At 51.0% G+C, this 24,517-nt stretch overlaps 1 protein-coding gene across 5 annotated transcripts; it reads left to right on the forward strand.

The window, feature by feature from the left end:
* Positions 1-6,496: 6,496 nt before the first annotated feature.
* On the forward strand, positions 6,497-22,909 carry CBX7 (chromobox 7). Of its 5 annotated transcripts, none has more exons than XM_038173157.2 (8): positions 6,497-6,639; positions 6,767-6,853; positions 7,927-7,970; positions 11,962-12,027; positions 12,530-12,596; positions 13,197-13,536; positions 15,853-15,987; positions 16,469-22,909. In XM_038173157.2, the coding sequence occupies exons 2-8, from the start codon at positions 6,785-6,787 to the stop codon at positions 16,501-16,503; spliced, it is 756 nt and encodes a 251-aa protein (XP_038029085.1). In that variant the 5' UTR covers positions 6,497-6,639; positions 6,767-6,784; the 3' UTR covers positions 16,504-22,909. The 5 variants fall into 5 exon arrangements, with proteins under 5 accessions (XP_038029085.1, XP_038029084.1, XP_038029086.1 ...); XM_038173156.2 differs by having other exon boundaries at positions 6,501-6,639; positions 6,747-6,853; XM_038173158.2 differs by lacking the exon at positions 6,497-6,639 and having other exon boundaries at positions 6,657-6,853; positions 15,856-15,987.
* Positions 22,910-24,517: the final 1,608 nt, after the last annotated feature.

The raw sequence follows: 24,517 nt of genomic DNA on the forward strand, positions 1-24,517 counted from the left end.
GGGCTGCACAGCCAGGGTATAAAAAGGGGGATATTTGTGTTAAGATAATCCAGGTGGTCTCAACACTGCTCCCTCAAACCCTTCTTAATGGCCCTCGCAACTCGAGCTCGAGGTATGATGAAAACCCACCACTCCAATCTGCATCATGGAACGTGGGAAGCAGTGGTGGTGAGATATCAACATCTGAGTGACAAAAAGTCCCGTGACCTTTTTAAAAAGGAGAGGTCAGACACTGTCCCATTTGTCTGGTGCCTCCCAGCTCTCCCCACTCAGGTACAAACCTCCAGCAGGTGATGCCAACGCTAGATTTCAAGACAATTGCTACTCCAACGATCCCTCAGTATATGATCCATCGCCTTCTGAGAACAGGGACGTATCTCTGGATACACCTTTACGCTCCCCGTGCAGTATGTGGCCTTGCTTAATTTCCCATTACTTCTTCTTCTGACCCTCTGCACCAAATCTCACTACGCTGCAGTTTTGGGGACTTCCTAAGAATACTTTCTGAACTGCAGCCCAAGCCCATGTAATTTCGCACGGGAAGCGTAACTGCGTTCTGAGAAAAATGGGAACGAGCGCTCCATTTTAAGCCCATCGCAGAAAGGAGTTGCTGGCGGAGTCACGCGGACACGCAGCGCCCGCCGCGTCCAGCCCTGCTCAGCAGTGTGCAGAAATAGACGCGGGCAGAAATGTGCCCAGACAAAAGCCAGGGTGGTTTCTGATGTCAGCTGGGCACCCCGATGTGGCTGCCGAGCCGGTGTCCCGTCTCAACACCCGTGTCTCGCGGTGGCGCCCCTGTCCCCAGGCTCCTGCCCTCGTCTTTGGCTCCCTGGGGACGTGTCAGGATGCAGAGGGAGAAGCGGAGAGATGGATTCGGTCTGTCAGCTTGAGATGAAACGCAGCGACATCCGCCCCTTAGAAAGAAAGCTTGATTATTTTTTTTTGGTTAGAAAAAGTGTTTGGCTGAATCACTAGACCAGCTGCTTCCTACATAAATAAGAGGCATGCACGGTGTACAGAAAGGAATAGTTGACATTCCTAATCAATTAGATAAGGGGAAAAAACAGTCCATTTTCCTGTTCAAAATCAAATTATCGTGGTTACTTCAGATTTCAAGGGCATTTATCTTCCAGCTTCAGACAGGGGGGAACTGGGCAGGCTGCAGGTGCCTGGGCTGGGGCAAGGTTCAGCTGCCTGATGGGGTGGAGGAGCCCCGGCCTGGCTCTCGCGGGGCACGAGCACAGGAATAGCCACGGCGTTTTGCAGGTGCGCCTCGGCAGAGCCGCGAATGCGTGAGCTTGCCAGGCAAAGCCTGGATTAACCGGCAGCGCTGGGAGAGAGCCCTCAAGCACTTGGGCCCAATTATGAAAGGGAAGCGCTCCCGGATCTTGCCCGCGCGCTCCCTGGCTTTGAAAAGCTGTCTAAACATTTACCCAAGGTCTTGCCAAGGAAAGCAAGGTGAGGAAGAAGGTGGCTCGGAGGGCTGTGGGAGAGCAGAGGCACCTTCCCTGCCCCGGGCCAGCTCAGGACATTTCGGTGGAGGAGGAACACCGGGGCAAGCACCAGCCCCGTTGGGCATCGCCGCAGGAGGGGCAGGAGACGCAGGTGCTGCGGCGTGAGGCAGCATCAATCCAGATCTCTCCCTCCGCGTCGAGGTTTCCTGGCAATTGAGGGGAAAAATAAACAGCTGGGGTGAGAAAAAGAGCCTGCAAAGAGCCCCGCAGGAGCCCTCTGGAGCTTGCGCTCGCCCGAAATCCCAGGCCTGCAGTGCCACCTAACGAGCAGCCGCTGGGGCGGGGAGAGCGGGCAGCAGAGCCCCAGCGAGCGAGATAGGGAGGTGCCAAGGGGCCTCCCCGGACTGCATCCAGGTTTCTGCCTCTGCTGATGTAAGGAGGCACCGCAAATCAGCGAGCCACCACCCGGGCAGGGAGCAGGCAGAAAATGTGCCACAGCTCAGTCCTCCTGGAGCTTAGAGCTCAGCCTGGGCACCCAGGCCGGGATGGAAGCCTAACGCACGATTATTTGCTGAAAAGAAGAAAGCGGGCATGGTGGTTCTGGCTGTGCAGCACCCTGCATGCAGAAAGCCCTCTGAAAAAGAGAAATTTCCAGGGCTGGATGCCCCACAGGCAGGAGGGGACAGAGCACAGGTGGACTGCAGGAACAACGCTGCCACGAGAGGCTCGTAGCAAGGGCAGGAATCTTCCAGAGTGAGTAGCTGGAGCAGTTTCTGTAAGTGTGTGGGAGCCAAGGCTCTTCCAAGACATACTTACAGCCATAGTTGGGCAGGCTTGCATTAAAACAGCAAATTTCAAGCGTATTGAAACAACAAAACTAAAATCCATCGAAACCACAAATATATGTGTGTATATAAAACACACACGCGCGAACAAAAACAAAACAAAACAAAAAAAAAAGAACCACAAAAGCACTTCTTTTGCCTTTCCCACCCACACTTCAGTTCTAGGCTTCGGAGTGCTGAAAAAAATCCTAAAGCAGCTTCCTGAAAAGGAAGCTATAAAAACAGTGCACTTTGTGTACCAAAGCAGCGTGCTTCGGCCCTGCTGTGACACAGAAATATGCAGCATCTGAAGTGGCCCCGAGAGAAGGAACACCGTTCTCTAGCTAAGTATTTATCTTGGAAAGCAGAGACCAGCCTTGCAGCACCTTCACAAGGACCCATTTACGTATTTCGGATGAATCTGGCACTGGAGAACATGTATGCACAGCCAGGGATCGGTGTCGGGGCCAGGGCACAGATCTCTTGCCCAGGAAAAGAGCTGTCAGGTTGGGCTGTGCCACACGGCCGCCTGCTCCCTGGGAGCTCTGAAGTTGTCTTGCGCCAAGCGGGACAGCTTCAGGGGGTGGATGTGTGCCCCCTGACTCCCCAGAGAGACAATAACTTGGCATTTGGGGTGGTGTCCCCAAAGATGGGATCCCAAAGACAGAAGTGGGATGGGACCTTGATCACTAGCACCGCTGGAGGTGTGCTGTACCTGCCAAGCTATCGTTTAAGAGGTAAGAAAAGTCATCTTTCAGCGACAATTTCAAAGAAAAATAGCTGCTACTGTCGGCACTGATCCTGTTGTAGGAACTAGCTGAGCATTTTGAGGAAGATTGGGAAGAAAACCTAAAGGACGGTTCCATGTCACTCCCGGCTGTCAGACAAGGTGCAGGAAAGCTGCCCCCCAAGGTGAGGTGACACTAAGGGACAAGTGCCAGCCGTGTGGTGTCCAGAGGCTCACTCTGGGGTTCAGCGCTTGCCATCCCATTTAGATGGCACTCCTGGTACCTCGGGGCTGCACACAAGGCATAGCCACAATGAGAGAGAAATGCTGGGTGCCCTGATCTAACGGGGTGAAAGACTGAAGCAGCAAGCTGTGAGGTATGCCTTGCAAGGGGTAGAGAAGCCCCATGCCAGGCAAAAAGGGGCTAAGGGTAGAAATGAAATGAAATTGAACCAAAACAGATAATTTTCTTTGCGGCAGACCGCAACTAGAGCTCTCAGACCAACCTAGGCTTGGGCTGGATAATCTTTCTTCTAACCTCCAGGACTAGCTTCTTTAGCCAGGGCAAAGGGACAAAATTGTTTGTTTTCCTCGTGTTTTGTGTAACCCCTGAAAGCAGAACATCACCTTATGCAAGGGCTGGGGCTAGCTGGCCATCTGCTTTCAGGAAATCTCTGTGCTGGGAGAGGATCAGAGCCAGGCGAGGAACACGCAGCAGAAGTGCAGCTTTAAACACTTCAGTCGCTGGCTGCTGTTGCAAGGCTCTGGGTAAACCAAGGGGCTGCCAATTGGCGGCAGAGGGCAGCTGCATTCTTTCCACAGGCTTTAAAAAACCTACAGCATTAAAGGCACTGATGGGCACAGCCGTAGGGCGGTTTTCCTGGTGCCCTTGGGCTTCACTGCTGGTACTCAGCACGTCCTGCCTGTGCCTTGTGCTGTTTCCACCCCACTGAGCCAGCTCAGCCCTAACTGGGCTGGTCTCAGAGGCCAGCTTGTCCATTTGCTGCCCTTTGGTTTGGCGATGCGTTACGAGGCTGCGTAGCAAATCTCAATCTGCGCATAACACGGACCTGCGCACACAGAGCAGCACGAGGAGTGCCATCTACTGATAATTACACATACAGCAGCGCACAGCCCTAGGCCAGCTCACCCATCAGGTCGCTGATCCATTGCGAACGGCATCATCACCGGCAGCACGGCTGCTCATGGCTGCCAGCTCCCGTGGCATTACGGAGTCGTGGCGGCAGCGGCGTGCTCGCGGGCTGCCAAATCCTGCTCCTGCTGCAAGGTCGTTTCTTGGAGCTTCAGCAGGCAGCGTTTCTTCAGGGATGTGCCGCGTTGTTTTGAAGCAAGCCCGATCTTTGCTGCAGTCTTCTGGAAAAAAAAAAAAAAAAAAAAAAAAAAAAATCCTTGGCAGGATTAGGCTTTCTAGAATATAAATGCCCACTAATAATTTTTTAGTGTTAATGGAAGTGCCTGTATCTACTGCAGGCTGGGTCGTTTAATCAAACTAGCAGCAATTAAAATGGTAATTTCTCCACGCTAAATTCTGCTTGCAGTTTTTACTCGAGTAAAACTCTTTGAAGTTAATTGGAATTTTGATTAAAGACTCGTGGATCTGGGTCTCTGAATTTGTACTAAGGAAGGTTCAATATTTGCTTTGGTTTTCTGCACGCTGAGTTCACTGCTATGTATTAGTGTGGTTGTACAATTAGCCATAACAAGAACGACTCCAGTAAAGATTTTTGTAATCTAGTTCTTGATATACTTTTAAAAAGGTCTTTTAACAGAATGCCTTTTAAAGGCTGCCAGATGCGAAAAATTTGATTGCTTAAATTGTTTGTCTTCATTATTTCTAGTCCCTATAAACGGCAGAATAACATTCTCTTAGCGGCAATTCAAAAGCTGGGACAGGGTGGGAGGAAGGGAGATGTTCTTGCTTTTCACCCTTATGGTTCCAGTTTTGGTTGTCAATGCAAAAAGAAACAAACAAACAAACAAACCGAACAAAACCCACTAACCAACCCCCAAAAAACCCTCCACACCCCATCTATTCAAATTACATTATAACCATTATTAAAATAATAACTAACTGTGGAGTAACAGCTTTAAAAAGCTTTTTTTTGTGTGTGTGTGTGCAAATAAGAGCTCTGCAGAAAACCGCTCAGACTGTTGCAAGAGGCTCAGTAACGTTTTCTGAAGAGTAAAACTGAACCACGGTAGCATGTTCTGCCACTCGAGGCACTTGAAGAAACAGAGGAGCATTGCCTTTGTGGCTGCCTGAATTACACAGATAAATTTAAGCAAGGTCGGTATAGCTGCATGTGAGAATAAAAGCTCCTTGAATGGACGAGGAGTGGCGCAGAAACACGTCCAGAAAACAAGGACACAAATTGTAGTCTTGTGGGGGAATGTGCCTGGAACTTGGCTGCAGGCTGCTGTCATCCTGTGGGCAGCATGCATCACCTCCAGGCGAAGGAGAGATATTTCTCAAGATCTCTGAGGTGCCTGAAGCAAATATCACTTAAACTGAGATTGGGTCAATAGTTGGTGTGAGAAAAAGAAAGGGAAAAGCGGGAAGAAAGAAGGGAATAATCGTACAGAAATGAGACTGACGGTATTGGGGGCTTGGATTCTTACTGTACAGCTCTGTTTAAAAGAGTATCAAAGCTTGTGATCAAATTGCTTCGTTTTGAGAATCCCTTCAGTATTCATTAAGAAAGTTTCTTTAATCTTGAAAAAAAAATAACTCAAGCTTATAAGGCATATTGAATAAGATGTAAATCTCCTTTGCCAACAGGTCCAGCAGGTTATCAATAACGAATTCATTTGCAAGTTTATTTGCTGTGCTGGGGGGATATTTTTTTTCCTTTCATCCCAACATGGTCAACGTCAGGTTGACAACGTATTGTTTCTCCCATTTTCCAGTTCAGCTCTGCAATAATTTAAGCGTGAGGAAAGGGATTAAAAAGCCTTGCAACTCAGAGAAACGCTCTCATCTTTTCTCCCTCGTTTTTTCTGAAGCTCTTAGCTTTGAGTTACAGAGTAAAAATTGTGTTTTTTTTCCTCTAAAATGTGGAAATGCAATATGAGGAAGGAAGGACTGACACTTTTTGACATTTTACTTCGCAAGGCAGCACGAAACCTTGAACGCTGGACGGCCGCGCAGCTCCAAAGCCAAACCGCCGCATTTAATGGTTAGCCCAGCGACCACAAGGCTGGGCGGTGAACTTTGAGCAGGCTGTTTTTCGACGGCAAAAGCGAAAAGAAGAAAAACACCTCAGAGCCATCGGCACCTGAAGGGCCGGCCGGCGGAGGGGGACGGGTCGCTGAGGGGAGGCGGGCGCCTGAGGGGGGGACGGGCGCCATTTCCCCTCCCTCAGCCCGCCCTCTTAACGCTTTGCCAGCCGGCGGCTCGCCGCCTCACGGCAGCCGGGGGCCTCCCTCATCCCCTCGGTGCTCCCCGGAGCGAGAAAAAACGGGGGAAGAACGGGGACGGGGACGTGAAGGGGAGCGGGGCGGCCATGAGGCGATGAGGGGAGGAAGGGGGGGGGGGCGGTAGCGTCCCCTCAGGCGGTTCCCGCCCAGCGCGAGGCCGCGCCCCCCGCGCGCGCCTGAGGAAAACGTTGCGCAGGTTCTAAAGCGGGGGGGGGGGGGGGGGGGGAAGGGGGGCGTGTGAGGGGGTGTGTGAGGGGGGAGAGCCGTTAACGGCCGCTCACCGGGCAACCGCCGTCCCCACAGCCGCCCTCCCGTCCCCACAGCGCTCCGTTCACGCCCTCATGGAGCTGTCGGCCATCGGGGAGCAGGTGTTCGCGGTGGAGAGCATCCGCAAGAAGCGCGTGCGGAAGGTGGGCAGCGCGGCGGGTAGCGGGGAAACCCCCCCCCCAAAAAAAAAACACCCCCCCCCCTCACGGGACCGACCCCTTCCCGCAGCCCTCACGGTGCTGACAGGGCTTGGGGGGGGGGGTTGGGGTCGCTGATGAGGCGATATGGGCATCCCCGCATAGGTTTTGGGCGGGGGGGGGGCTGCACCCCCCTATAAGGGGTTATAGGGGATGCAGCGCCTTTGCGAAGTTCCCTATAGGGTCGCCTTCCCCCATCAGGGACCCCCCCCATAGGTAGATAAGCCCCACGCTGCAGCTCGCTTTGACTCCTGCGCTGTCGTGTCAAGGTTTGTGCACCTGCAGCGCTGGCATCCTCCTGCTAACCTGAAGGCCGCTGCCCTGCTTGGGGAAGTGTTTTTGCAAGTCCCCCCGTATCCTATTAAAGGCAGCACTGATTGCCCGTGCTCCTCAGGGCCCTTGGATGTGCTGCTGCTGCTGCTGCTTGGCTTTCTGTTTTGTACTTGGAGTGCACAAATAAACGGTTAACTTAAAGTTGGGCTGTGAACTGCTGTTTGTTTGGGTCGAGAGGCTGGGGGGCTGTGATGGATGGAGCAGCGCTCCAGTGGGGCGTGTAGCAACTGGAAGGGAACATGCCGAAGAGATGCTTCATAGGATCAGAAATCTTGTCCTTCTCCTCCCTGCTTAAACAAATTCCTTTGACACCTGCTCTTGGCATGCATCTCCCTCTCACGTTTATGCATGCTGACTTCTTGAAGCGTTCCCTGTAAACGCGGGGATGGTTGCAGTCTGGCTCGCCGGCTGGCTTTTGGGCTTCTGCCTGCTAGCTTCTGCAAAGGTATGATCCCGATCCGATGGTAGTTCAGGCACTCCTAAATAGCCCTGTGTGCCCGTGTCCTGGGGGAAGAGGTGCAGCAAGCACAGCTGAACAAGGAAGTGGCTTTCTCTTGAAAATAAAGTGATGGGAAATGAGCTCTTCGGTTGCGGAGTTTAGTCCTGTTGATTGGTTGCACCTCTTACCATAGCCCATATTTGGTTGCAGAGTTCACCTGTTTTCTTCTTCCTTTTTCCGCCCTCAGGGTAAAGTAGAATACCTGGTGAAGTGGAAAGGATGGCCCCCGAAGTAAGTTGTGTTTTACTTGCCTTTTTTTCTTTAATATTCGGTTATAGCTTTCACTGTATCTCTGCAACTGAGCATCTCGTTCTTCATGTGTAACCTCGTGCCTCATTCCAACAACTACAAACAAAGAGCCACAAACCAAAACTCTGTACTATTTCCGGACTGGCAGCCGAGGGATACAAACCGTGTGTCAGTCTGTTCGGGTTGGTTTTTGCCACCACTGAAATATTCCATTGAGATGCTTTCTAGATACATGGCTTTTTAAATTCAGCGTGAGTTTAACAAGGAACCCTGATTCTTCTGGATTTGGCACGGGGCTTGCTTTTCTGAGTCAGCACCGAGAGGACCCCGCTTTATTTGTAGAGCTATTTGCAGTCTTTTAAAATAGAAAACAAGGTGACGGTCTTGTCTTGCAGTCCTACTGTATATCCCCTCTGCAAATCACAAAGGACAAGGGCAATATTTCGGTTTTATTGATGGTAGCCAAACGGAGGCGATCTTTGCCCCTTGAAAATTACCGCCATGCCTTCATTTCCTTGTCTGAAACCTTTTGTTGTTTTGAGCGCCTTTTCTGCTTTTGCTTTGGTTGCCATATTGCAAGAAGAAAAAGAATAAATCTATCTCTTTACAGCATTGCTGCGCACTGTTTACAGATACTTCTCTATCAAAATGCAGCTGCCTCTGAGGAAGCGTGGTTGCTCTGTGCCTACACAATCTGTAAAAAGCTTTGAGATTAAAAAGATTAGGTAACTGGAGAATATTACGACGTCAGCCAGCGCTCTAGCAGAACAGCCTCACGGTCCGTGCAGGGCCCCGTCTGCTTTTCTGTTTGTAGCTGTGCACACGCACAGCGTGCGTGGCGACGGCTGCGCTATGCGTGTGGTTGCACTGGATGGTGCTGAGCAGAAGGGAATTCCTGCTAGCTCATCCGTGCAGCTGCAGAGGGGGGCTGCTTGGATGTCGTCCCGACAGATTGTACCCGGTGTTTCAGACGTTGAAATGTGTTTCTGCGTGCCTGATCCTTGGAGGGCACGCACAAATAAGCAGCTTTTTCTCTCTGGTGGTGGGGGGTGACTTTGTTCTTGACTATGAATTCTGCTGTTGGAGCATAACCTTGTGTGTTTGAGTACCAGCTGCCACGTAGCGTGGCTCAATTGTTGGACCACTTCTCCCTCCTAAGTAGCAAAGCCTCATTTAATCACTGGTAGAGATTGGGAAACATTTCCAGGCTGTGAGGCACCGTCCCATTTGGCTGGAATACCGATGTTTGTCCTGTTCTCCTTTCCACAAACACTTTGAGGTCCTTCTTGGCCAGTGACTTTGCAGGAGAAGGTGGATTGAGGCACGGTATCGTGTTTCTTTTGACAGAGCAGCCCTTATTCGTGCTGCTGCCTTTCCTTGCCCTGCATCTTGGATCAAACTCGGGGGGGAAACAGGAGCTCTGTTCTGGGAGCTGAAAGCTCAGCCTTCTGCCCAGAGAGCAAGGGGGTGCAAAGGCTCCCTTGCTGTGATGCTGTGAGAAGTCCAAACACCTTCCCTCTTCCCGCACGCTCCAGCTTTGAAGAGCACTGATTTATTTATCTTCAACTGTTCACTCAGTGGCTTGAGGTGCTTAACACCAGGATGCTTGGAGCATGCGAGTCACTTTCATCCTGCTAGCAGCCTCTCTTCCCTATTTCTAAGCAGAAATATGCCTGTGACGGCATGCAGCACCACAAGCTGTTTGCATCTTTGCCATCCAATATCTGCTTCCTCATCCCTCGTCGTGTTTTCGTTTCATTCCCCTCCCCAGCCTTGTCGCATTGCTCTGTAATCTCTGCACCGGTTACTCCATGATTCCCATTGCAGGCGTCATGGAGGAGAGAGCAAGGGTAGGACTGCAGTTGGCCGCTCTGCCATTTATTTGGTATTTCACAGTTAAAAGAGAATCGTTCGAGCCCTGCTCCTCAGATTGCTGGCTCGTACTGCAGGAGTCAGGTAATGGAGGAGTTACAGCCTGATTCTAGCTACAAGCTTGTTTACAACTTGTGTTGGAGTTAAGAGGGGAGGGGGAAGAGGAGGAGTAGAAGGAGGGGGAGGAGGATCATATGATCTATGTTTTCCAGAGTGCCTGCTCTCTGCAGTTCTGCTGCAGCCTGGGCTGTGTGTGCCCGTATATATAGCTCTGTGCGTGTGTGTGCGTGTGTGGCAAACCGAACCGTGTTTTTTTTTTTATGTGCAGTGTTTTGCCACTGCAGTGAAGCCAGGAACTGAGCTGCAGAGAAAAAGGCAACACCCACTGTGGATTATTCATTTTTTCTTTTTTTTTTTTTTAAAAAAAGCAAATCCTCTTTCTTCTCCTGCCCGTGAAAAGTAATCTGATGGCCTCCCCCCTTTTCTCCCCCCAGTGTTATTATTTTTCCTAAATTTGTACAACGAGTGCCAGAATCCCTGCAGCTGGGAGGAAGCCTTCCTCTGTTCAAACAGCATCTTGGCTTTGACAGCTCACAGTCAGGTTGCTGCAGGAGGCTTGGGCAGGGGAGGGAGGGATCAGATGGTTATGAAGACGTCTGTTCTTAACCCTCTGATGTATAGCGCATGTTGGGATACCTGAATTTCATATTTTTGTTCCTCCCTTTTGTAAAAGAACTGCACCTTCATGGGTAGGACCATTCTCCAGGAGCTCTCCCATGTTTCAGTGCTTTTCCATTTCATCTGCTCATGGGGTAAAAGAAAAACAGAAAAACATTCCCAAACCACCTCCCCTGCATACATATATGCATGCACCACCTGCCCTCGTGTGCAGTCTGTGCTTCATCCAGAAATGGAAGCATCCGAAAATGCTTTCCCCCAGTTGAAAGGCACGGATACTCTTGCCACCCACCCACATCTCCTGTCTGGCCCTCCTCACGGGGGCCGGAGGAGCTCTGTCTCCAGGCCTGGGGCCTCACATTCCAGGAAACCAAATGGCCAGAGGCATTTGGGGTTTCAGCCTTGCTTTCTTGCTGTTGAGTTTGCAAAATAGACACATGCCACCCATCTTTTCTGGACAATTTCTTAGAATAAACCCACAGCAAGGCCTGCCTTGTGACCCTTCCACCCTCCAGAAACCTTTTACAAGGGGAATTTTTGGCTGCTTCTCCTGGTATGAAGAGCAGCTGTGCCCCTTGGGGACGGGTTTTGGTGTGGCCTGCTGTGTGGGTTCATAACCTTCCTGAGCAGCTGGCTCCATCACAGCTCTCTGGCAATCCCAGGGGGAGACGGGGCAGCGAGTGACGCTGCTCACAAGCTACTTTCAGAGCATCCAGCTTATTTTGAGTAGTTTCAGTAGCCCTAACCACGATGCAGGTGTGTTCCTCCTGCTCTGGTACTGAAACACCGATGGCCTCTGCTAGAGCGAAATGACCTGCAGGGGGAGCCGAGGAAGAGTTGGAAAGGCGCCATCAACTTGCCTCGGGGCCCAAGCCTAAACATGTTTAGCTGAATGGCAACAGTGGAGAAAAATTGAACTCTTCTTAAATAAATACTTTAGGCTCCGGTGATTAGAGGTAATTAATAATGCAGGTGAGAAAGCGTACTTTTAATCTTCGAGCACTCTCAATTAAGAGAGACCTATTTTTCAGAAAGCTGTGTCAGATCTCATCGCATCCCATGGATTTACTGGACTTGTGGGAGTGCTGCAAATGTGACCTGGTTAGGCGTTGTCTTCAAAACAGCTTGTGCCTCTGCAGAGGCTTTGCAAACTGTGGAGGGAGCCCAGGGGAAGAAAGCCTTCCCTGTTCGACAAATTGCTGCCTGATGCTTGGCCCTGCCTGTTTTTGGGAAGAGGAGGTGGTGTCTGGCAGTTTTTTGGGGGGAATGGCTGGGATTCCTCAGAGCTCTAGCAATGTTGTGGCAGGCCCCGCTGACCCTTGTGAAGACAGTATCCAGGGCCTCAGCATGCTGGGAGCAGCCCTGCAGAGAGAATGTTTCATTAAAACGTTGTTTACTTTATATTCCTTATGTTTTTCTTCAGATACAGCACATGGGAGCCAGAGGATCATATCTTGGACCCTCGCCTGGTAGTGGCTTACGAAGAAAAGTAAGGGCGCATGTTCTTTTCTCTCCCTGGATGCAGGAAAAGGAAATACTGTCTTTATTTCGTAGTGTGTATAAACTACCCTGCTTCAATCAAAGATGAGATGTGTAGGGCTGAGCCCTGCTCCATCTCTGTACCCTGGTTGTTGCTGAGGCAGATAAGGCAGGGCTGGCACTGTTTGGGAAATAAGGCCAAACACAAGCAGCATTGAGCCAAAACGCAGTCAGTTTCAGGTTTTAATCAGGCCCAGGGCTGGACTGGAGTGATGTGAGGTGATAAGTTTCCCTAACCCATCCCTGATCAGCAAAGTCAGAGAAAAATCCCCTTGTTGCAAGAATTTCACTCCTACACGAAGAAATTCTGGGGTGCTTTCCAAGCCCGCGCTGCTCCTAATTGGGTTTTGATGGAGAAAGCGAGGGAGCTCTGCTGCAGAAGGTGGAGGTCTTGAGTAGGCTTTGTGCTGTGGTGTCTGGTGCTTGGCTTGATTTGTGTTCCTCCTTCACAGGGAAGAGAGAGACCGTGCTTCAGGGTACAGAAAAAGAGGCCCCAAACCAAAGCGCCTCCTGCTGCAGGTAGCCTCTTGCTCTTCTACCGTATAGTTGTGACTGGTTAGCTGCTGCGCTGCTGCCCTGCCCGCGGGAAAGTGGAAACTGCCCCTTGGTTTTTGCGTGGACAAAATTGGAGGTAGCCAGCTAAATCAGTAGGTAGGCAGGTTCCTTTAACCTGATAGCCGAACAGCGGCTAGCCAGGCAGAGAAGAAGGGGAAAAAAATAAACAAAACAAAGGAAGAAAACCAGCTCTTGCTTTCTGAACTAGGATCTTCTAGATTTTGGACTTGGGTGGTTGCAAATAGTTACCTGGTTTGCATGGTCTTTACCTTCACCCTGGGCCTGGAGCTTCCAACAATGTGCAAGGCAGTAGCTGCTTGGAAGTGGAGGTCCAGCACGCTTTGGTGCCCCGCAAAGCAGCCAGTATCAGGCTGCACGTGTGAGAGAGAGCTCAGATGGCAGGTGAAGAAGTGAGAGAAACAGTGTGGTAGGAGCAGAACGACTTCTCCTAGGTCACCTAGATGCTCAGGGGCTGAACTGAGGATAGATTCCCGGCTCCCAGGTGAGAGCCCTGGCTGTTATCAGATTCCCATTCTGCCCCTTGCTGTGTTGATGTCTTGGCAGCGGCTGTATGGCATGGACTTGAGGAGTGCCCACAAGGGAAAGGAGAAGCTCTGTTTCTCTCTTGCACGGAGGTTTGGAGGAGGAGACAGTAGCCTGCCAGGGGCCAAGACAGGGCAGGCAGAGTTCTCAGAGAAGACTGGGGGAACAGTCCTGCCCTTCTCTCTCCGGAAGCAACGCAAAAACCAGAAGTACCTGCGACTGTCAAGGAAGAAGTTCCCCCGCATGACGAGCCTGGAGAGCCGGAACTGCAGGTGTGAGTTCTTCCTGAACGATGCGGTGGGCCTGGAGGCCAGGCAAAGCCCCGAGGACTGGGAGGCCGTGCAGAACACCAGCAAAGAAGGTAAGGCCAGACGCCCCTTCACTGGGAAATTCTGGGGCACGAGAAGGATGCTCTACGTGTTTCCCCCTTATTTGCCCCATCCTGGGATTGCGGTTTAGGTCAGGTCCTCAGAGCAGCTCTCGTTGGCTCACATCGTGGCCCTCCTGTCTGCAAATCCCTTCCTGTTTGCATGTCAGTACATCTTTGTCTTCTGATTTATCTTAATCTACCATCCTGTCGTGAACAGCGACAGGACCTGAGGGAACGGCACGAAGAGGTGACAGGGTAGGGCGTTAGGGAAAGGTTCTTCACCAAGGGGCTGGTCAGGTGCTGGAACGGGCTCCCCAGGGCAGTGCTCAGGGCACTGAGCCTGACGGAGTTCCAGAAGTGTTTGGACAACACTCTCAGACACATGGCCTGAGGTTTGGGTGGTCCTGTGTGGAGCCAGGAGTTGGGCTCGGTGATCCATGTGGGGCCCTTCCAACTGCAACACTCAATGATTGATCTGCTTTAGTGTGCGCCTGTAGTCTTAAACGGGCAGTACCCCTCCCAGTGCGAGCAAACAGGCAGAAGTTACTGGAACTTACTGCAGTCTTCCAGTTTCCCCCCAGCAGAGGTGACACGAAGGTGTGACAGTGATGAGCTCTGCCTCTGTCCACGCACCAGCACGGGTTTTGCCTGCTGGGTGGCTGTGGGCAAGCAAGGACACCAGCGCTCCTCTCCTAGTGCTGCTCTGAGAGCAAACAGGAATGCCCTTAGGAACCCGCGGCGCATTCCTTCTGCCCCCTCCTTCCCCTTCCTCCCCACGCCCCGCATCCTCTCTGAAGTCCGTTGCTGCAGAGCTATGAGCGAGGGGGGTGAGAGAGATGAAGCGAGGATGGTAACTCCTGCCTGATCCCTCCGAGTAGGCAGCGGGAGTGTAGGCATGGGAGATGTCCAAGCGCATTTGGCATTTTGGGGAGGGAGGGATACCGGCATCTTGTGCAGGAGAGCTGTGGGATGTGCGTGTTGCTCCGAGTTACCAGGGAAACTCTATCCGTGCATTATTAGAGCTTCTGAAGGCGTGAGCCTTCCCAAGGAGTGGAAAACAAGGGCTTGTGCTGCTTGTAGTAGCTGAGGGAATCCTGCTACTCCTTGCTAGGAGCAGTTGTGAGATGAGGAAGGATTTTGGGAGAGGGCTGTGTTCTGGGAATCAGCACCATCCCCTCTTCTTTCTGAGAGGGACTCAAACGGCGACGGAAATCCAGAGAGGCAGCAATGGGGCAGGCACAGAGGAACTCGGAGTCACGTCCTGGCAGCGGCCAAACGTTGGGGACTCCTCTCCCCCAGAAGTGCTGGTCTTTAAAGCACATGGGGATCTGAAGGGTGGACAGCACTAGAGATACATGAAACAGTTCTCCACCAACACGTGGCATGTGTGGAATTCCACCTAGCGCCAGGGTGGATTGAACTCTTCCTGAGGTGAAAGTAGACACCCCAAATATTTGAGACAGAAGCCAGGAAATACCCTCCTGGGGATATTTATCCCATGTTCTTTGCCTAGGCTGGGACAGCAGAGTATAGTACAGGTAGGGTGGCAGAGAGGGGGTATGTTTTCCATCCCCTCTGTGTTTTTGTGTTTATCTTTAGGGCCTAAAAATGAGGTTTTGAATGGGAGGGGGACAGTTCATTATTCTTACAGTGTGAATGTGCAGGAAAGTTTGGGTTTCTTGTAAGGAGCTATCGGGGAGCAAAGGACGGTTGTGCGAAAGGGAGAGCAGCTTCTCTGTGAAGCAACATTGATTGGTTTCGGAGAGAATTGCACCCAGGCTGCATTACAGGTGCAGTACAAGGAAGCCCCTCGGTTTTACATCCCTTTGACTCCCATGGGAGGGTCGGAAGAGTGGTGTGTGTCTAGGAGCTTGTGATTTCTGACTTTTTGGCAGGGCAGGGCATTTGCAGGCAGGTGAGCTCACACCTGGGTGGGTTTTACTGCCAGGAGCAACTGAGAGGCTGTTACCCGCGAGATGGCAGGGGATTGGGGCTGCTGGGATGCGCTGGGTGGTGGTAACGGGTCTTGGTGCCTTGTGTCTTTTCTGATTTGATGCTGGTGTGTGTCTCGACACCCCTGCTGCCGTTTGCTTTCCCCATTATAACCCGCAGCGATCTCCTGCTTTCCCATAGCCTCTGAGGGCAGGGCTTGCCCATGCCCTTTCTTGCCTTGTGTGTGCAGACTCAGTGCAGGCTGATTGCACCACCATTTGTCAGGAAGGAGGCCCCTTTTCCATCCTTCCCTTTCCTTCTCCCCGCCCTCTCTCCCTCTCGCTAACGTGCTCTTATCCGCCTCTCCTTTTGCAGCAGATGTGGATGGCAGTCTCCCGTGGATCCCCACTGTGCCCCCCAGCGAAGTGACAGTGACAGACATCACGGCCAACTCCATCACCGTCACTTTCAGAGAAGCACAAGTGGCCGAGGGCTTCTTCCGAGACCGGAGTGCGCAGTTCTGAATCTCTGTTTTCACTGCTCCCCAAATCCAGTGCTTTTAGGGTGGGGCTAGGGAGGGGTTACTTTATCCCTTAAGGAAAAAAAATCCAAAATGTCTCCTTAAAATGTTTACAGAGACCTTTTCTTTTTCCTCCTTTTTCCCCTTTCAGATACGCAAAAAAAAAGGGGGGGGGGGGGTTGGTGTTGCAGCATAGGGGGTGTGTGTTTGTCATCGCTTTGTCCATCCGAAAAACTGACAGCCCTTTCCCTGGCAAAGACTCCCCTCCTAGATGTGAAAGCAGCGAGCTGAACAATTCCCCTTTTATCCTGCTAAGTGGCGGCAGCTGCGTTTGTGGGGAGAGGGCATGTGGAGGTGGAAAGAGAGCTGGATCTCCAGCCTGCCGCCTTGTTCTGCAATTGATATCCCCTGGATAAAGATATTTCTCTGTGCAGTGCTCTTCCCACCTTCCTCCTCCCTCTCTTCATCCAGCAGCGAGAGGCGATGGATCCTACCTGTGTAGATAACTCCAGCCTGTTCAGACTTTCTCTCCAGTGCTGTTTTCCCTGTGGCCTGCTGTCAGGACTTCAGAACTGTGTTTGCCTGCCTGTGGTAAGTAAGTCTGTGCAGCACAGGTCCATCCAGACGGCAGAGGTTTCTCCGTTTGTTTGTTGGTCGTGCAGGAAAGCCTGAAATGCATCCCTGAAATCTAGATTGGCTCCCTAAATTCGATTTGCCCTCATTAAAGCTCAGAAACCCAGCACAGGCAAGACATACCGCTCTGTCTACGCTAAACAAGATTTCCAGGCTTGTCTGTGCTGTGTGAGAAATGCGTTACGGAAAGTGGGGTGTTCTTATCCTTTGCCAAATTCTGTATTAATGACAAATGCTGCCCTGAGTCCGTGGTAGTAGTTGTTTGAAAACTGACTCCTGCTCCCTGAGAGGAGGGGCTACCAGGACAACTGAAGCATTGCCTGGCACTGCAAAGATATTCAAGATCTTGGCACAGGCCCAGGACACAGGAATTGGACAGAATTGAGCTAGAAACGGACCTTGATTAGCAGCAAATTCTGTTCTTGGATGCCATTGGGAGATCCAAGGTAAACAACATGTGGGGAAGGCATGCATTGGAGTTGAAGAGGGGGAAAAAAAATCTTAATTCTTAGCAATGAGAATTCTTGGGTTGTGCTGTCGGAGTAATAATCTGCCGTGACTCCAGCCTCCTCACAGTATCTGTGATCCTGTACTACTTTACTGATGGGAACTTCCCCTTGGAAGGCTGAAAACTCTTTGCCAAGGAAAGTGGTCTGCATTTCAATAGACCCCGCCTGATCTTGCACTTCAAAATGCCTTGTGCTGGACTGCCCGTGACACTTTGAGGTTTTGGAAGAATTGCTGTCTGTTGAGTTGGTAGTTTGAACGTCTGTTCTCGCACGTGCATATTCTCTTCCATTTCGAAAAATCAAGCTTTATTTAACTAACTTAACAGTTTATAGACCTTTTCCTATGGAAAGCAAGAAAAGTAACCTAGAGTCTGAGGTGGGAACTGCCAGGGAGAGTGCTGCAGAGTAATATCGGCTGTCACGATTACCGTCCTTCAATCTTTTTTTTCCCCTTTCCCCACTCCACACAATGCTGTATTTATAGGAAGCTCTGCTATGAGCTCTGAGGTGAAGACACCTGTGGAACTCCGCAGCGTGCAGTAGTTGCTTTGCAAGGCTTTGGCTGCTAGCCTGCAGAATTTGGGAGCTCTGGGACTTCTGGTCATCCAAACACCTGGTTTTTGCAAAGTGCTTGGGCTGCCCCAAAAGCTTGTATTAAAAGCAGGCTTTATGGCAGGTAGGATGTGACAGGGCAGTGTAGAGTTAGGATTTCCCCTTCCATCTCAAAGCTGTTCGAACAGGCCTGTCTCTTACTTTGTCACAGCAGTTTCAGGACTGCTGGGAAGATGCTGAATTTCCGGACTACTCTCTTGTCTCCCAAAGAAGTGACACGAAAGTTGAATTACAGAGAAATCAGAGAGGGCGAGAAGTGGAAGGGGGGCAGAGTTACGTGGTGGGAGGAAGAGCGAGTGGGCAAGAAGCTTAGAATAGCTAGCAAGGGCAGAACGGATGAGGTAAGCACGCAGGCCCAGGATGTTTGTTGAAAGTGGGTGTCTGGAGCAAGGCTTCCGAGTCTGGAGTTGCATCATATAAACAGGATCGCTCTCCCGCAGCGCGTGGGGTCGCACAGTCTCTCTCTCTGTCACCCCCCTACATACACACACACGTCTTCCCGACACCTGCCAAACGTGCTGAATACCTGCATCTCTTTCTGCTGTGACCTGTGGTCTTTCTCCATGGCTGAGTCCGCTCACCAGGGCTGCAGCAGGTCAGGCGGTTGCAGAAGCGTAATGTTTAGCTCATTTTTGGAAAGTCATGAACCCCAGCTCATCCTGTTACATTTTCCTGGCATTTGTTGGATCTGTTTTCTTTCATGCAGCTACTGCCACCTTTCTCCTGTCTTCATCGCAGTGTACAAATGCACCGAAAAGCTTCCTATTTACCAAGGTAAACAGGTTTTGGCTGTTTTTTGCTGACATTGGAAGCAGCACCAATCCTGTGGCAGGAAAGAGCTTGTCCTAGTAAACTGGATTTCCGTCTACTGTTTTTTTTTTTTTTTTCCACTCACCAGCTGAGACTTCTCATTGTTTTGTTTTGGCATTTCTCTTTAAACATCTTTTCTTCCTCTTGCTGTGGAGTTTTCACAAACCTGTGGTGGTTTTTTTTTTCCCCAAAGATGATACACCCACAGCTTCATCTCTTAATCATTTTTTTGGTTCGGGCCATCTTGTGTTCTTCTGGTGACTAATCACCTTGCTACATGAAGCGTCAAGCGAGATACCTGCCTACCCTGCTGCCTTCTCTACGGGTCACTTAGGAGTTAACTCGTGTCAGGTTAAGATCCAACAAGCTGCATGTGCGTGGGTTTGGTGTGTGTGTGTGTGAGGAGGAGTTTGTGGCAGGAAACTAAGCAGTTGCTGTGGGGTGGGTTTTTTTTCTTGGCTTTTTGTTTTTTTTTTTGACATTCATGAATTCTTGCTTATCTTGAAGACCTTTTGAGAAGGTTTTTCTCTGCTTAAGATGTGGCTCTCTTCCATGCTGTCTGGTGACATGTCATTGTAGACTTCCTTGGTGGAGCTGGTCTTCAAAATTAGCTTTATGCCACTTCTGCAGGTGTAGAAATGCATGGGGATTCTTTACTGTTGGTGGCAGGAGAGGCTCTCTGGGTTTACTTGTCTCTTTTCCCCAGTCCCGTCCATTTGTGAGTTCAGCCAAAATTGAAAATTGAATTGGGACCTCTCGAGCTAACATATCAGGGAAATCAGATGCTGTGCTCAGAATTTCGTTAAGCATTCCGTTTGATTAGGAGAGCCAGAATAGCATCCAGCTGAAGCAGAGTTTAATAATTCTATTTGAAGCACAAGCTGAGAATAGAAATGGGCTAACTCTCCCATACCTCATTTGGCTCCATGGCTATAAACAAGGAAAACAAACTTCAGCCAGTGAAAATTACTGAGATGTGCTCAAGGAACCAAACTTCTCCAAGATCTGTTCCATGTAGGAATTTACCAGCCGTGTTTAGGAGACAAGTTTTTCATAAATCTTCTCACAATAGAGTCATTGTGTATGATATGACAGGACCGAGGGGCTTCTTGAGACTGGAAAACCTTCATTGTTAACACTAGTTGAAAAAAAAATAATAATGGGAAAGGACTGCCTGTGTGCCTGGCAGGTTATAAACTAGATGTTACTGCTTGGATATGTAAGTGATGCCTTGGAACAGCGAGTTGCAGCACGTAAATAGTGGCATTAAGTAGCCTCGTAGCTCCTGCATGCTCCGTATTGTCTTGCCTTTGCTTGGGGGCCCTCTTGCTTGTGAAGTCAGACCAAGGTGTTTGTTTTATTTTCTTCTTTTTCAAGCACAGCCAGGATACCGTTGTGAGGACACCCAGGTGCCATTCTGTTTTCCAAAGAAAGCCTAAATTTGTTAGCGGCTTGACCCTTGCTTGTGTCAGAGGCTCCGAAACAGAAAGAAGCTTGTTGAGAAATGAATGGCTTTTTTTATTTTGGTTGTTGTTAGCGTTGTGAAACTGTCCAGAATTGTTCTCCTGGTGTTTCTTTTTGACTGAATGTGTAAAAATGTTTGTTCACCTCGCAGGGGGCCAGCGGCACCAGTACTGCTTCCTGCTGTACGCCAGCTAGTGTGCTTTGATGGTTTTACTGGAATAGAGACGGGAGGCCTTGCACAGGACAAAAAATAGGCAGGGTAGCTCATGCAAGACCCTCAGTGGTAGCCACAACAGAGGCTGGGGTGCGGAAGACAGCAGCGAGTGCTGTTAGCCACATCCATGTATTTGAGCAAAGCTCGATCTGCCATTGCCTCTCCACCCTTTCCTCTCCTCTCAGGCTTTAAGTTTGTGTTTTCTGAAGTAGGGAAAGCGTTTTTTGGGGGGAAACCTCCTTTTCTACCCCTCTTTTGCTCCTCCCTTGCTTCCCTGCAGCCTGGGAAAAAGAGGGCTGTTGGGCTCCGTAGGAAAACAGTGGGGGCAGCTGCGTGTCTGGGGGAAGGGAAGGAAGGAGGTGCCTCAGAGTTGCTCTTGCTCGGCTGCTGAGGGCAGGCCTCGGGGTGAGCAATTAGCAGTGTGCTGCACGAGCAGAGAACTTGCAGTGAAACTCAAGGCCCATCTAGGGCCTCAGAGGCCAAAACCCCCTGATTAAAAGCAAATGCTGAGGTGATAAACCTGATTTTACTTATTTATTTTTGGTAATTGATCATGTTGGTGTTAACTGCCATGCATTGAAGCCCAGTTCAGTTACGGGCAGCTAAATTAAAGCAGCCTGTTCCCTACAGGCTCCACGTGCTGCTCGCTTGGCTGTGGGTTTGCCTCAGTCCCTACAAAGAGGAGGAAAATCCCACGATGGGGATGGGGAAGAGACAACTGGGGAATAGAATCAGGCCATATTCAGCCGCCTCTTCTGCTCCAGCACCTGTGATCCCTTGCATCAGCGGATGGATGATGGTGTTGAGCCACCAGATTCCACCCAAATAGCTTCTTAGGATAGGAACACCTCTGAAACTGCCAGAGGGAAAGAAGCAATCACTTCAAGTTCAATTCAGACCCTTCAAATCCTTTCCTGTAACAAGTACTTCCTGAAGGGATGACCTTTTCTTTCTCCTCCAGCCCTCTTCCCTTGCACCCTTGCTTTCAGTGCCGTGGCTTATCGGGGATGATCCCCAGGTAGGCGGGGGGAACACAGCTCAGTGGGAGTTGGTGATGGCTCTTCGGGGAGAGACGGATCGCTACCGAGACGGCGTGGGTAGGTTCTTCTCTGCTGAGATTGTTGCTGTCTGCCGTGGGCCACCCTGCAAAGACTGCAGGGGCTCTCGTCTGAAACGTGCTGTGGGTGCTGGCTGAGAGTGCCAGTCAGGTGTTGGAGAGAGCTCACGAGGCTGTTGAGAACCTCCAGCAGCTCATCTCGCTACTGGGGTAGCCGAGTTTTGACTAGGAGGGGGATTTGGGAGGAGGAGGAGGAGGAGGAGGAGAGCCTTTTTTTGTATTATTACTTTATTTTTAACCAGAAAATGTAGTGTCAGCACAAAGGAGCTCTTTGCAAATCTGTCAAAATGTTAAGCAGCTTTTTTTTAATTTTTTTTATTTTTGCTTTTAAGTCTGAAGTATGTTTTGAAGCACTTTGGAAATGCAAAGCACTAGGAGTGCAAAGCACTCCTTATCGTCTGCCTAAAAGTGGCGTTTGAAAAAGCAAAAGATGTATCTGTTTCAGGATGCTGGCTGTTCCTTAGCGTTTTTTCCAGAGCTGCCACCCAACCCTTCGTTTCTCTCCCATGGCTGAGGGGGGAGAGTTTGCTCCAGCCATGCCGAGCGAAGGAGGGCTCCCCGAAGGGGGAGAGGAGACGTGCAGGGTCCCCAACTCACCTTCAGGGTGCCTGTTGGCTTCTTCCCCGCTGCCTCCTTTCCCTGAGGAATGGGGAGAAAAAAATGCAGTTCAGTTTCAGCGGGCCTAGTCTGGAACTACGGCCGCTTCTTCCAGCTCTGGGGACATCCGCGTGAAGTTTTCTGTCTGAAGAATTGCACCTTATTAGCCTGGTTGGGGACTGGGGAGGTTCCTGCCCTTGTTGCGGGGAGAGGAAGGTGAGGGTGAGCCAGAAGCTGTCTTCAGATTATTCCGGAGGCTCTTTCCTCACCTTATCTCCAACAAAACGGCGACAAAATGACTAAAATGATTCAAACAAAGCTTTCATTCTGCATATCTCAAGAACCTTTCGAGCAGGCTGAGAGACTGTTCCCTTGCCTAGTCAGCTCTACGCTTGGAGGACCCCCAGCTCTCCCAGGGGGGCTCCAGCTCCAACCTTTCCCCTCGGCTTCTCTCCACCATTTGGACTCTTCTGCGCCCTGACTCATCTCACTCGGTATGCTTCCCTGCTGCTGGGGGGGTCAGGCAGGAAGGAGGGAGGCTCCCCGTTTTTTTCTTCGTGTCTCTTCGGTTGTTGCCGTCGTTCCTGTCAGCACGCTAGAGTATCTGAGTCTTTGCACACAGAAAAGCTTCCTTTTGCACAGAACGAGCTTCTAGCTTTTGTACAGACTAATTGAATGTATTTGGGGGGGGCCGGGAGGGGGGAGAAGTAGGGAGTAAAACCGATTCCAAACAAACCCATCGGAGTATAATGCCTTTTCTGAGCGCGTACGTGCTGTAAACGGAGGTTGCGAGAGCGAAGGGAGGGCAGGCTCACGTATAATTTGACACAAAGTGTGGTTTTATTTTTGTACTGATACGGATAAGAGACTGTACAGCATCTATTTATTTAGATGATTTATGTGGTAAATGTTGCAAACAAAATTATTAAAATATTAAATATGAGAACTGACATTTACTTAATGGCCTGTTTGTGTGGTCATTTACCTCCCCTTCCTTTAATTCTCCAGCTGAACGATTTCCCCCCCCCCGGTCCCTCCTGTTGGTATAAGCACGCAGTGCGGTTGGAAAAAAGAACGGAAAAATGCGTGTGCGTGCGTGAGAACGATCAGTAAAGAGAGGGCTGATGAAGAATGGAGCCTGCAGAAGGCTGTTCCCGGCATTACTCATGCCTTCGATTCGGGGAGGTTAGGTTTGTATTAATTTTTAACCACTGGGGGAGTTCGAGCTGTACAGAGGTGACCCGGGACAGCTGGCCTTCGGTGGCTCAGGACTGGAAAAGCAAAACGCCAGTCGCAGGGTGTGGGGAGCGGAGAGGGCAGGGGGGTTCTTGAGCCGGTCACAGCTCAGGCCTTAGCAGAGCGTGGTCGGCAGGGCTGGATGTGCCCGATGGCACTGGAGCAGGCCCCCAGCCAGCCACTAATCCTCTGGCAGCAGCTCGCGAGTCAGGTGGAGGAGTAAGAAGCTGCTGCAGTGCAGCGGGATGGGAAAACCCGCTCCAGAGCCCGTGCCGTCCTTCCCCTGCCAACGCTGCAGAGGCTGGCTGGCGCTCGCAGCTCGGCGGCTTGGCCTTTCCCACGCGTGTGGTGGTTGGATTAAAGGTTAATCGGGATGCTGTGTGCATGTATTTTAATAATCTGTTGTCGTGCCACCCCTCCGATCCGTGCGGTGCTGGAGAAAACACAAGTGCTGGAGCGACAGCGGTGGCTGATCACCTCTCGGAGCCCTTTGGGTGGAGATGCCAACCCTGCAGGCCAGCAGCCTGCAAAATCACGGGCCTGGGGGCTCGGAGCAGGTGATATCAATATTATTTTATTTTATATCAATAAAATAAAAATGTTCTCACACCTCCTGTGCTTAAATGCTGCGTGCCAGGGGTTGTGGTGAGGAAGGCCTCATAGCACCCACACGTCTTGTTGCTTCCCAACAATTTTCTTGTGAGGACCAGCAGCTGCTCTGGGACCGCCATCTCCTCTGTCTGAGAGTTTTCCTGGAAACAGGAACGAAATAAGGGAAATACCCAGGGATGTGGCTCCTCAGCTGCTGGTTCTGCTCGGAGAGGCCAAAAAGGAAAGAGCCAGGGCTGGGCTGAGACCTGTACAAGGTCTGGGGCCACGCAGCAGGCCTGGGCCCCCTCCTGTCCCAGGGGGCGAGGAGCAGGCCCTGGGGAGCCCCCCATTTACTGGGGGCAGCTGGATGGGGAGCCTGAAGCGCTCGTTTGTATGGACAGCATTAATCAACGCAATTAAAAACACCAAAACACGACGGGTGCTGGCCACTCGCTCTTTTCCAGGCGCCTCACGGCGCAGGATGAGGGCCGAGCACAAACACGGGGCCGTGGGGGCCCCCGGCCTGGCTGCCATTTTGTGTCATTTTGGGTTTGGCTGGGGTTCGCTGTTTATCTGGGGGCGTTTGTTGGGTTTTTGGGGTTCACTGGGGTTTGTTGGGCATTATTGGGGTTTAGCTCCCCCCTCCTGCCCCGTTACCACCTGCAAGATGGTATCAGGGGGCGCTTTTACGGAGCACTCGAGGCGGGGAATCCCCCCCAGCACCCACCCACTTGATT

Source organism: Anas platyrhynchos, chromosome 1 (assembly GCF_047663525.1).
Source record: "Anas platyrhynchos isolate ZD024472 breed Pekin duck chromosome 1, IASCAAS_PekinDuck_T2T, whole genome shotgun sequence".
NCBI classification, from domain to species: domain Eukaryota; kingdom Metazoa; phylum Chordata; class Aves; order Anseriformes; family Anatidae; genus Anas; species Anas platyrhynchos.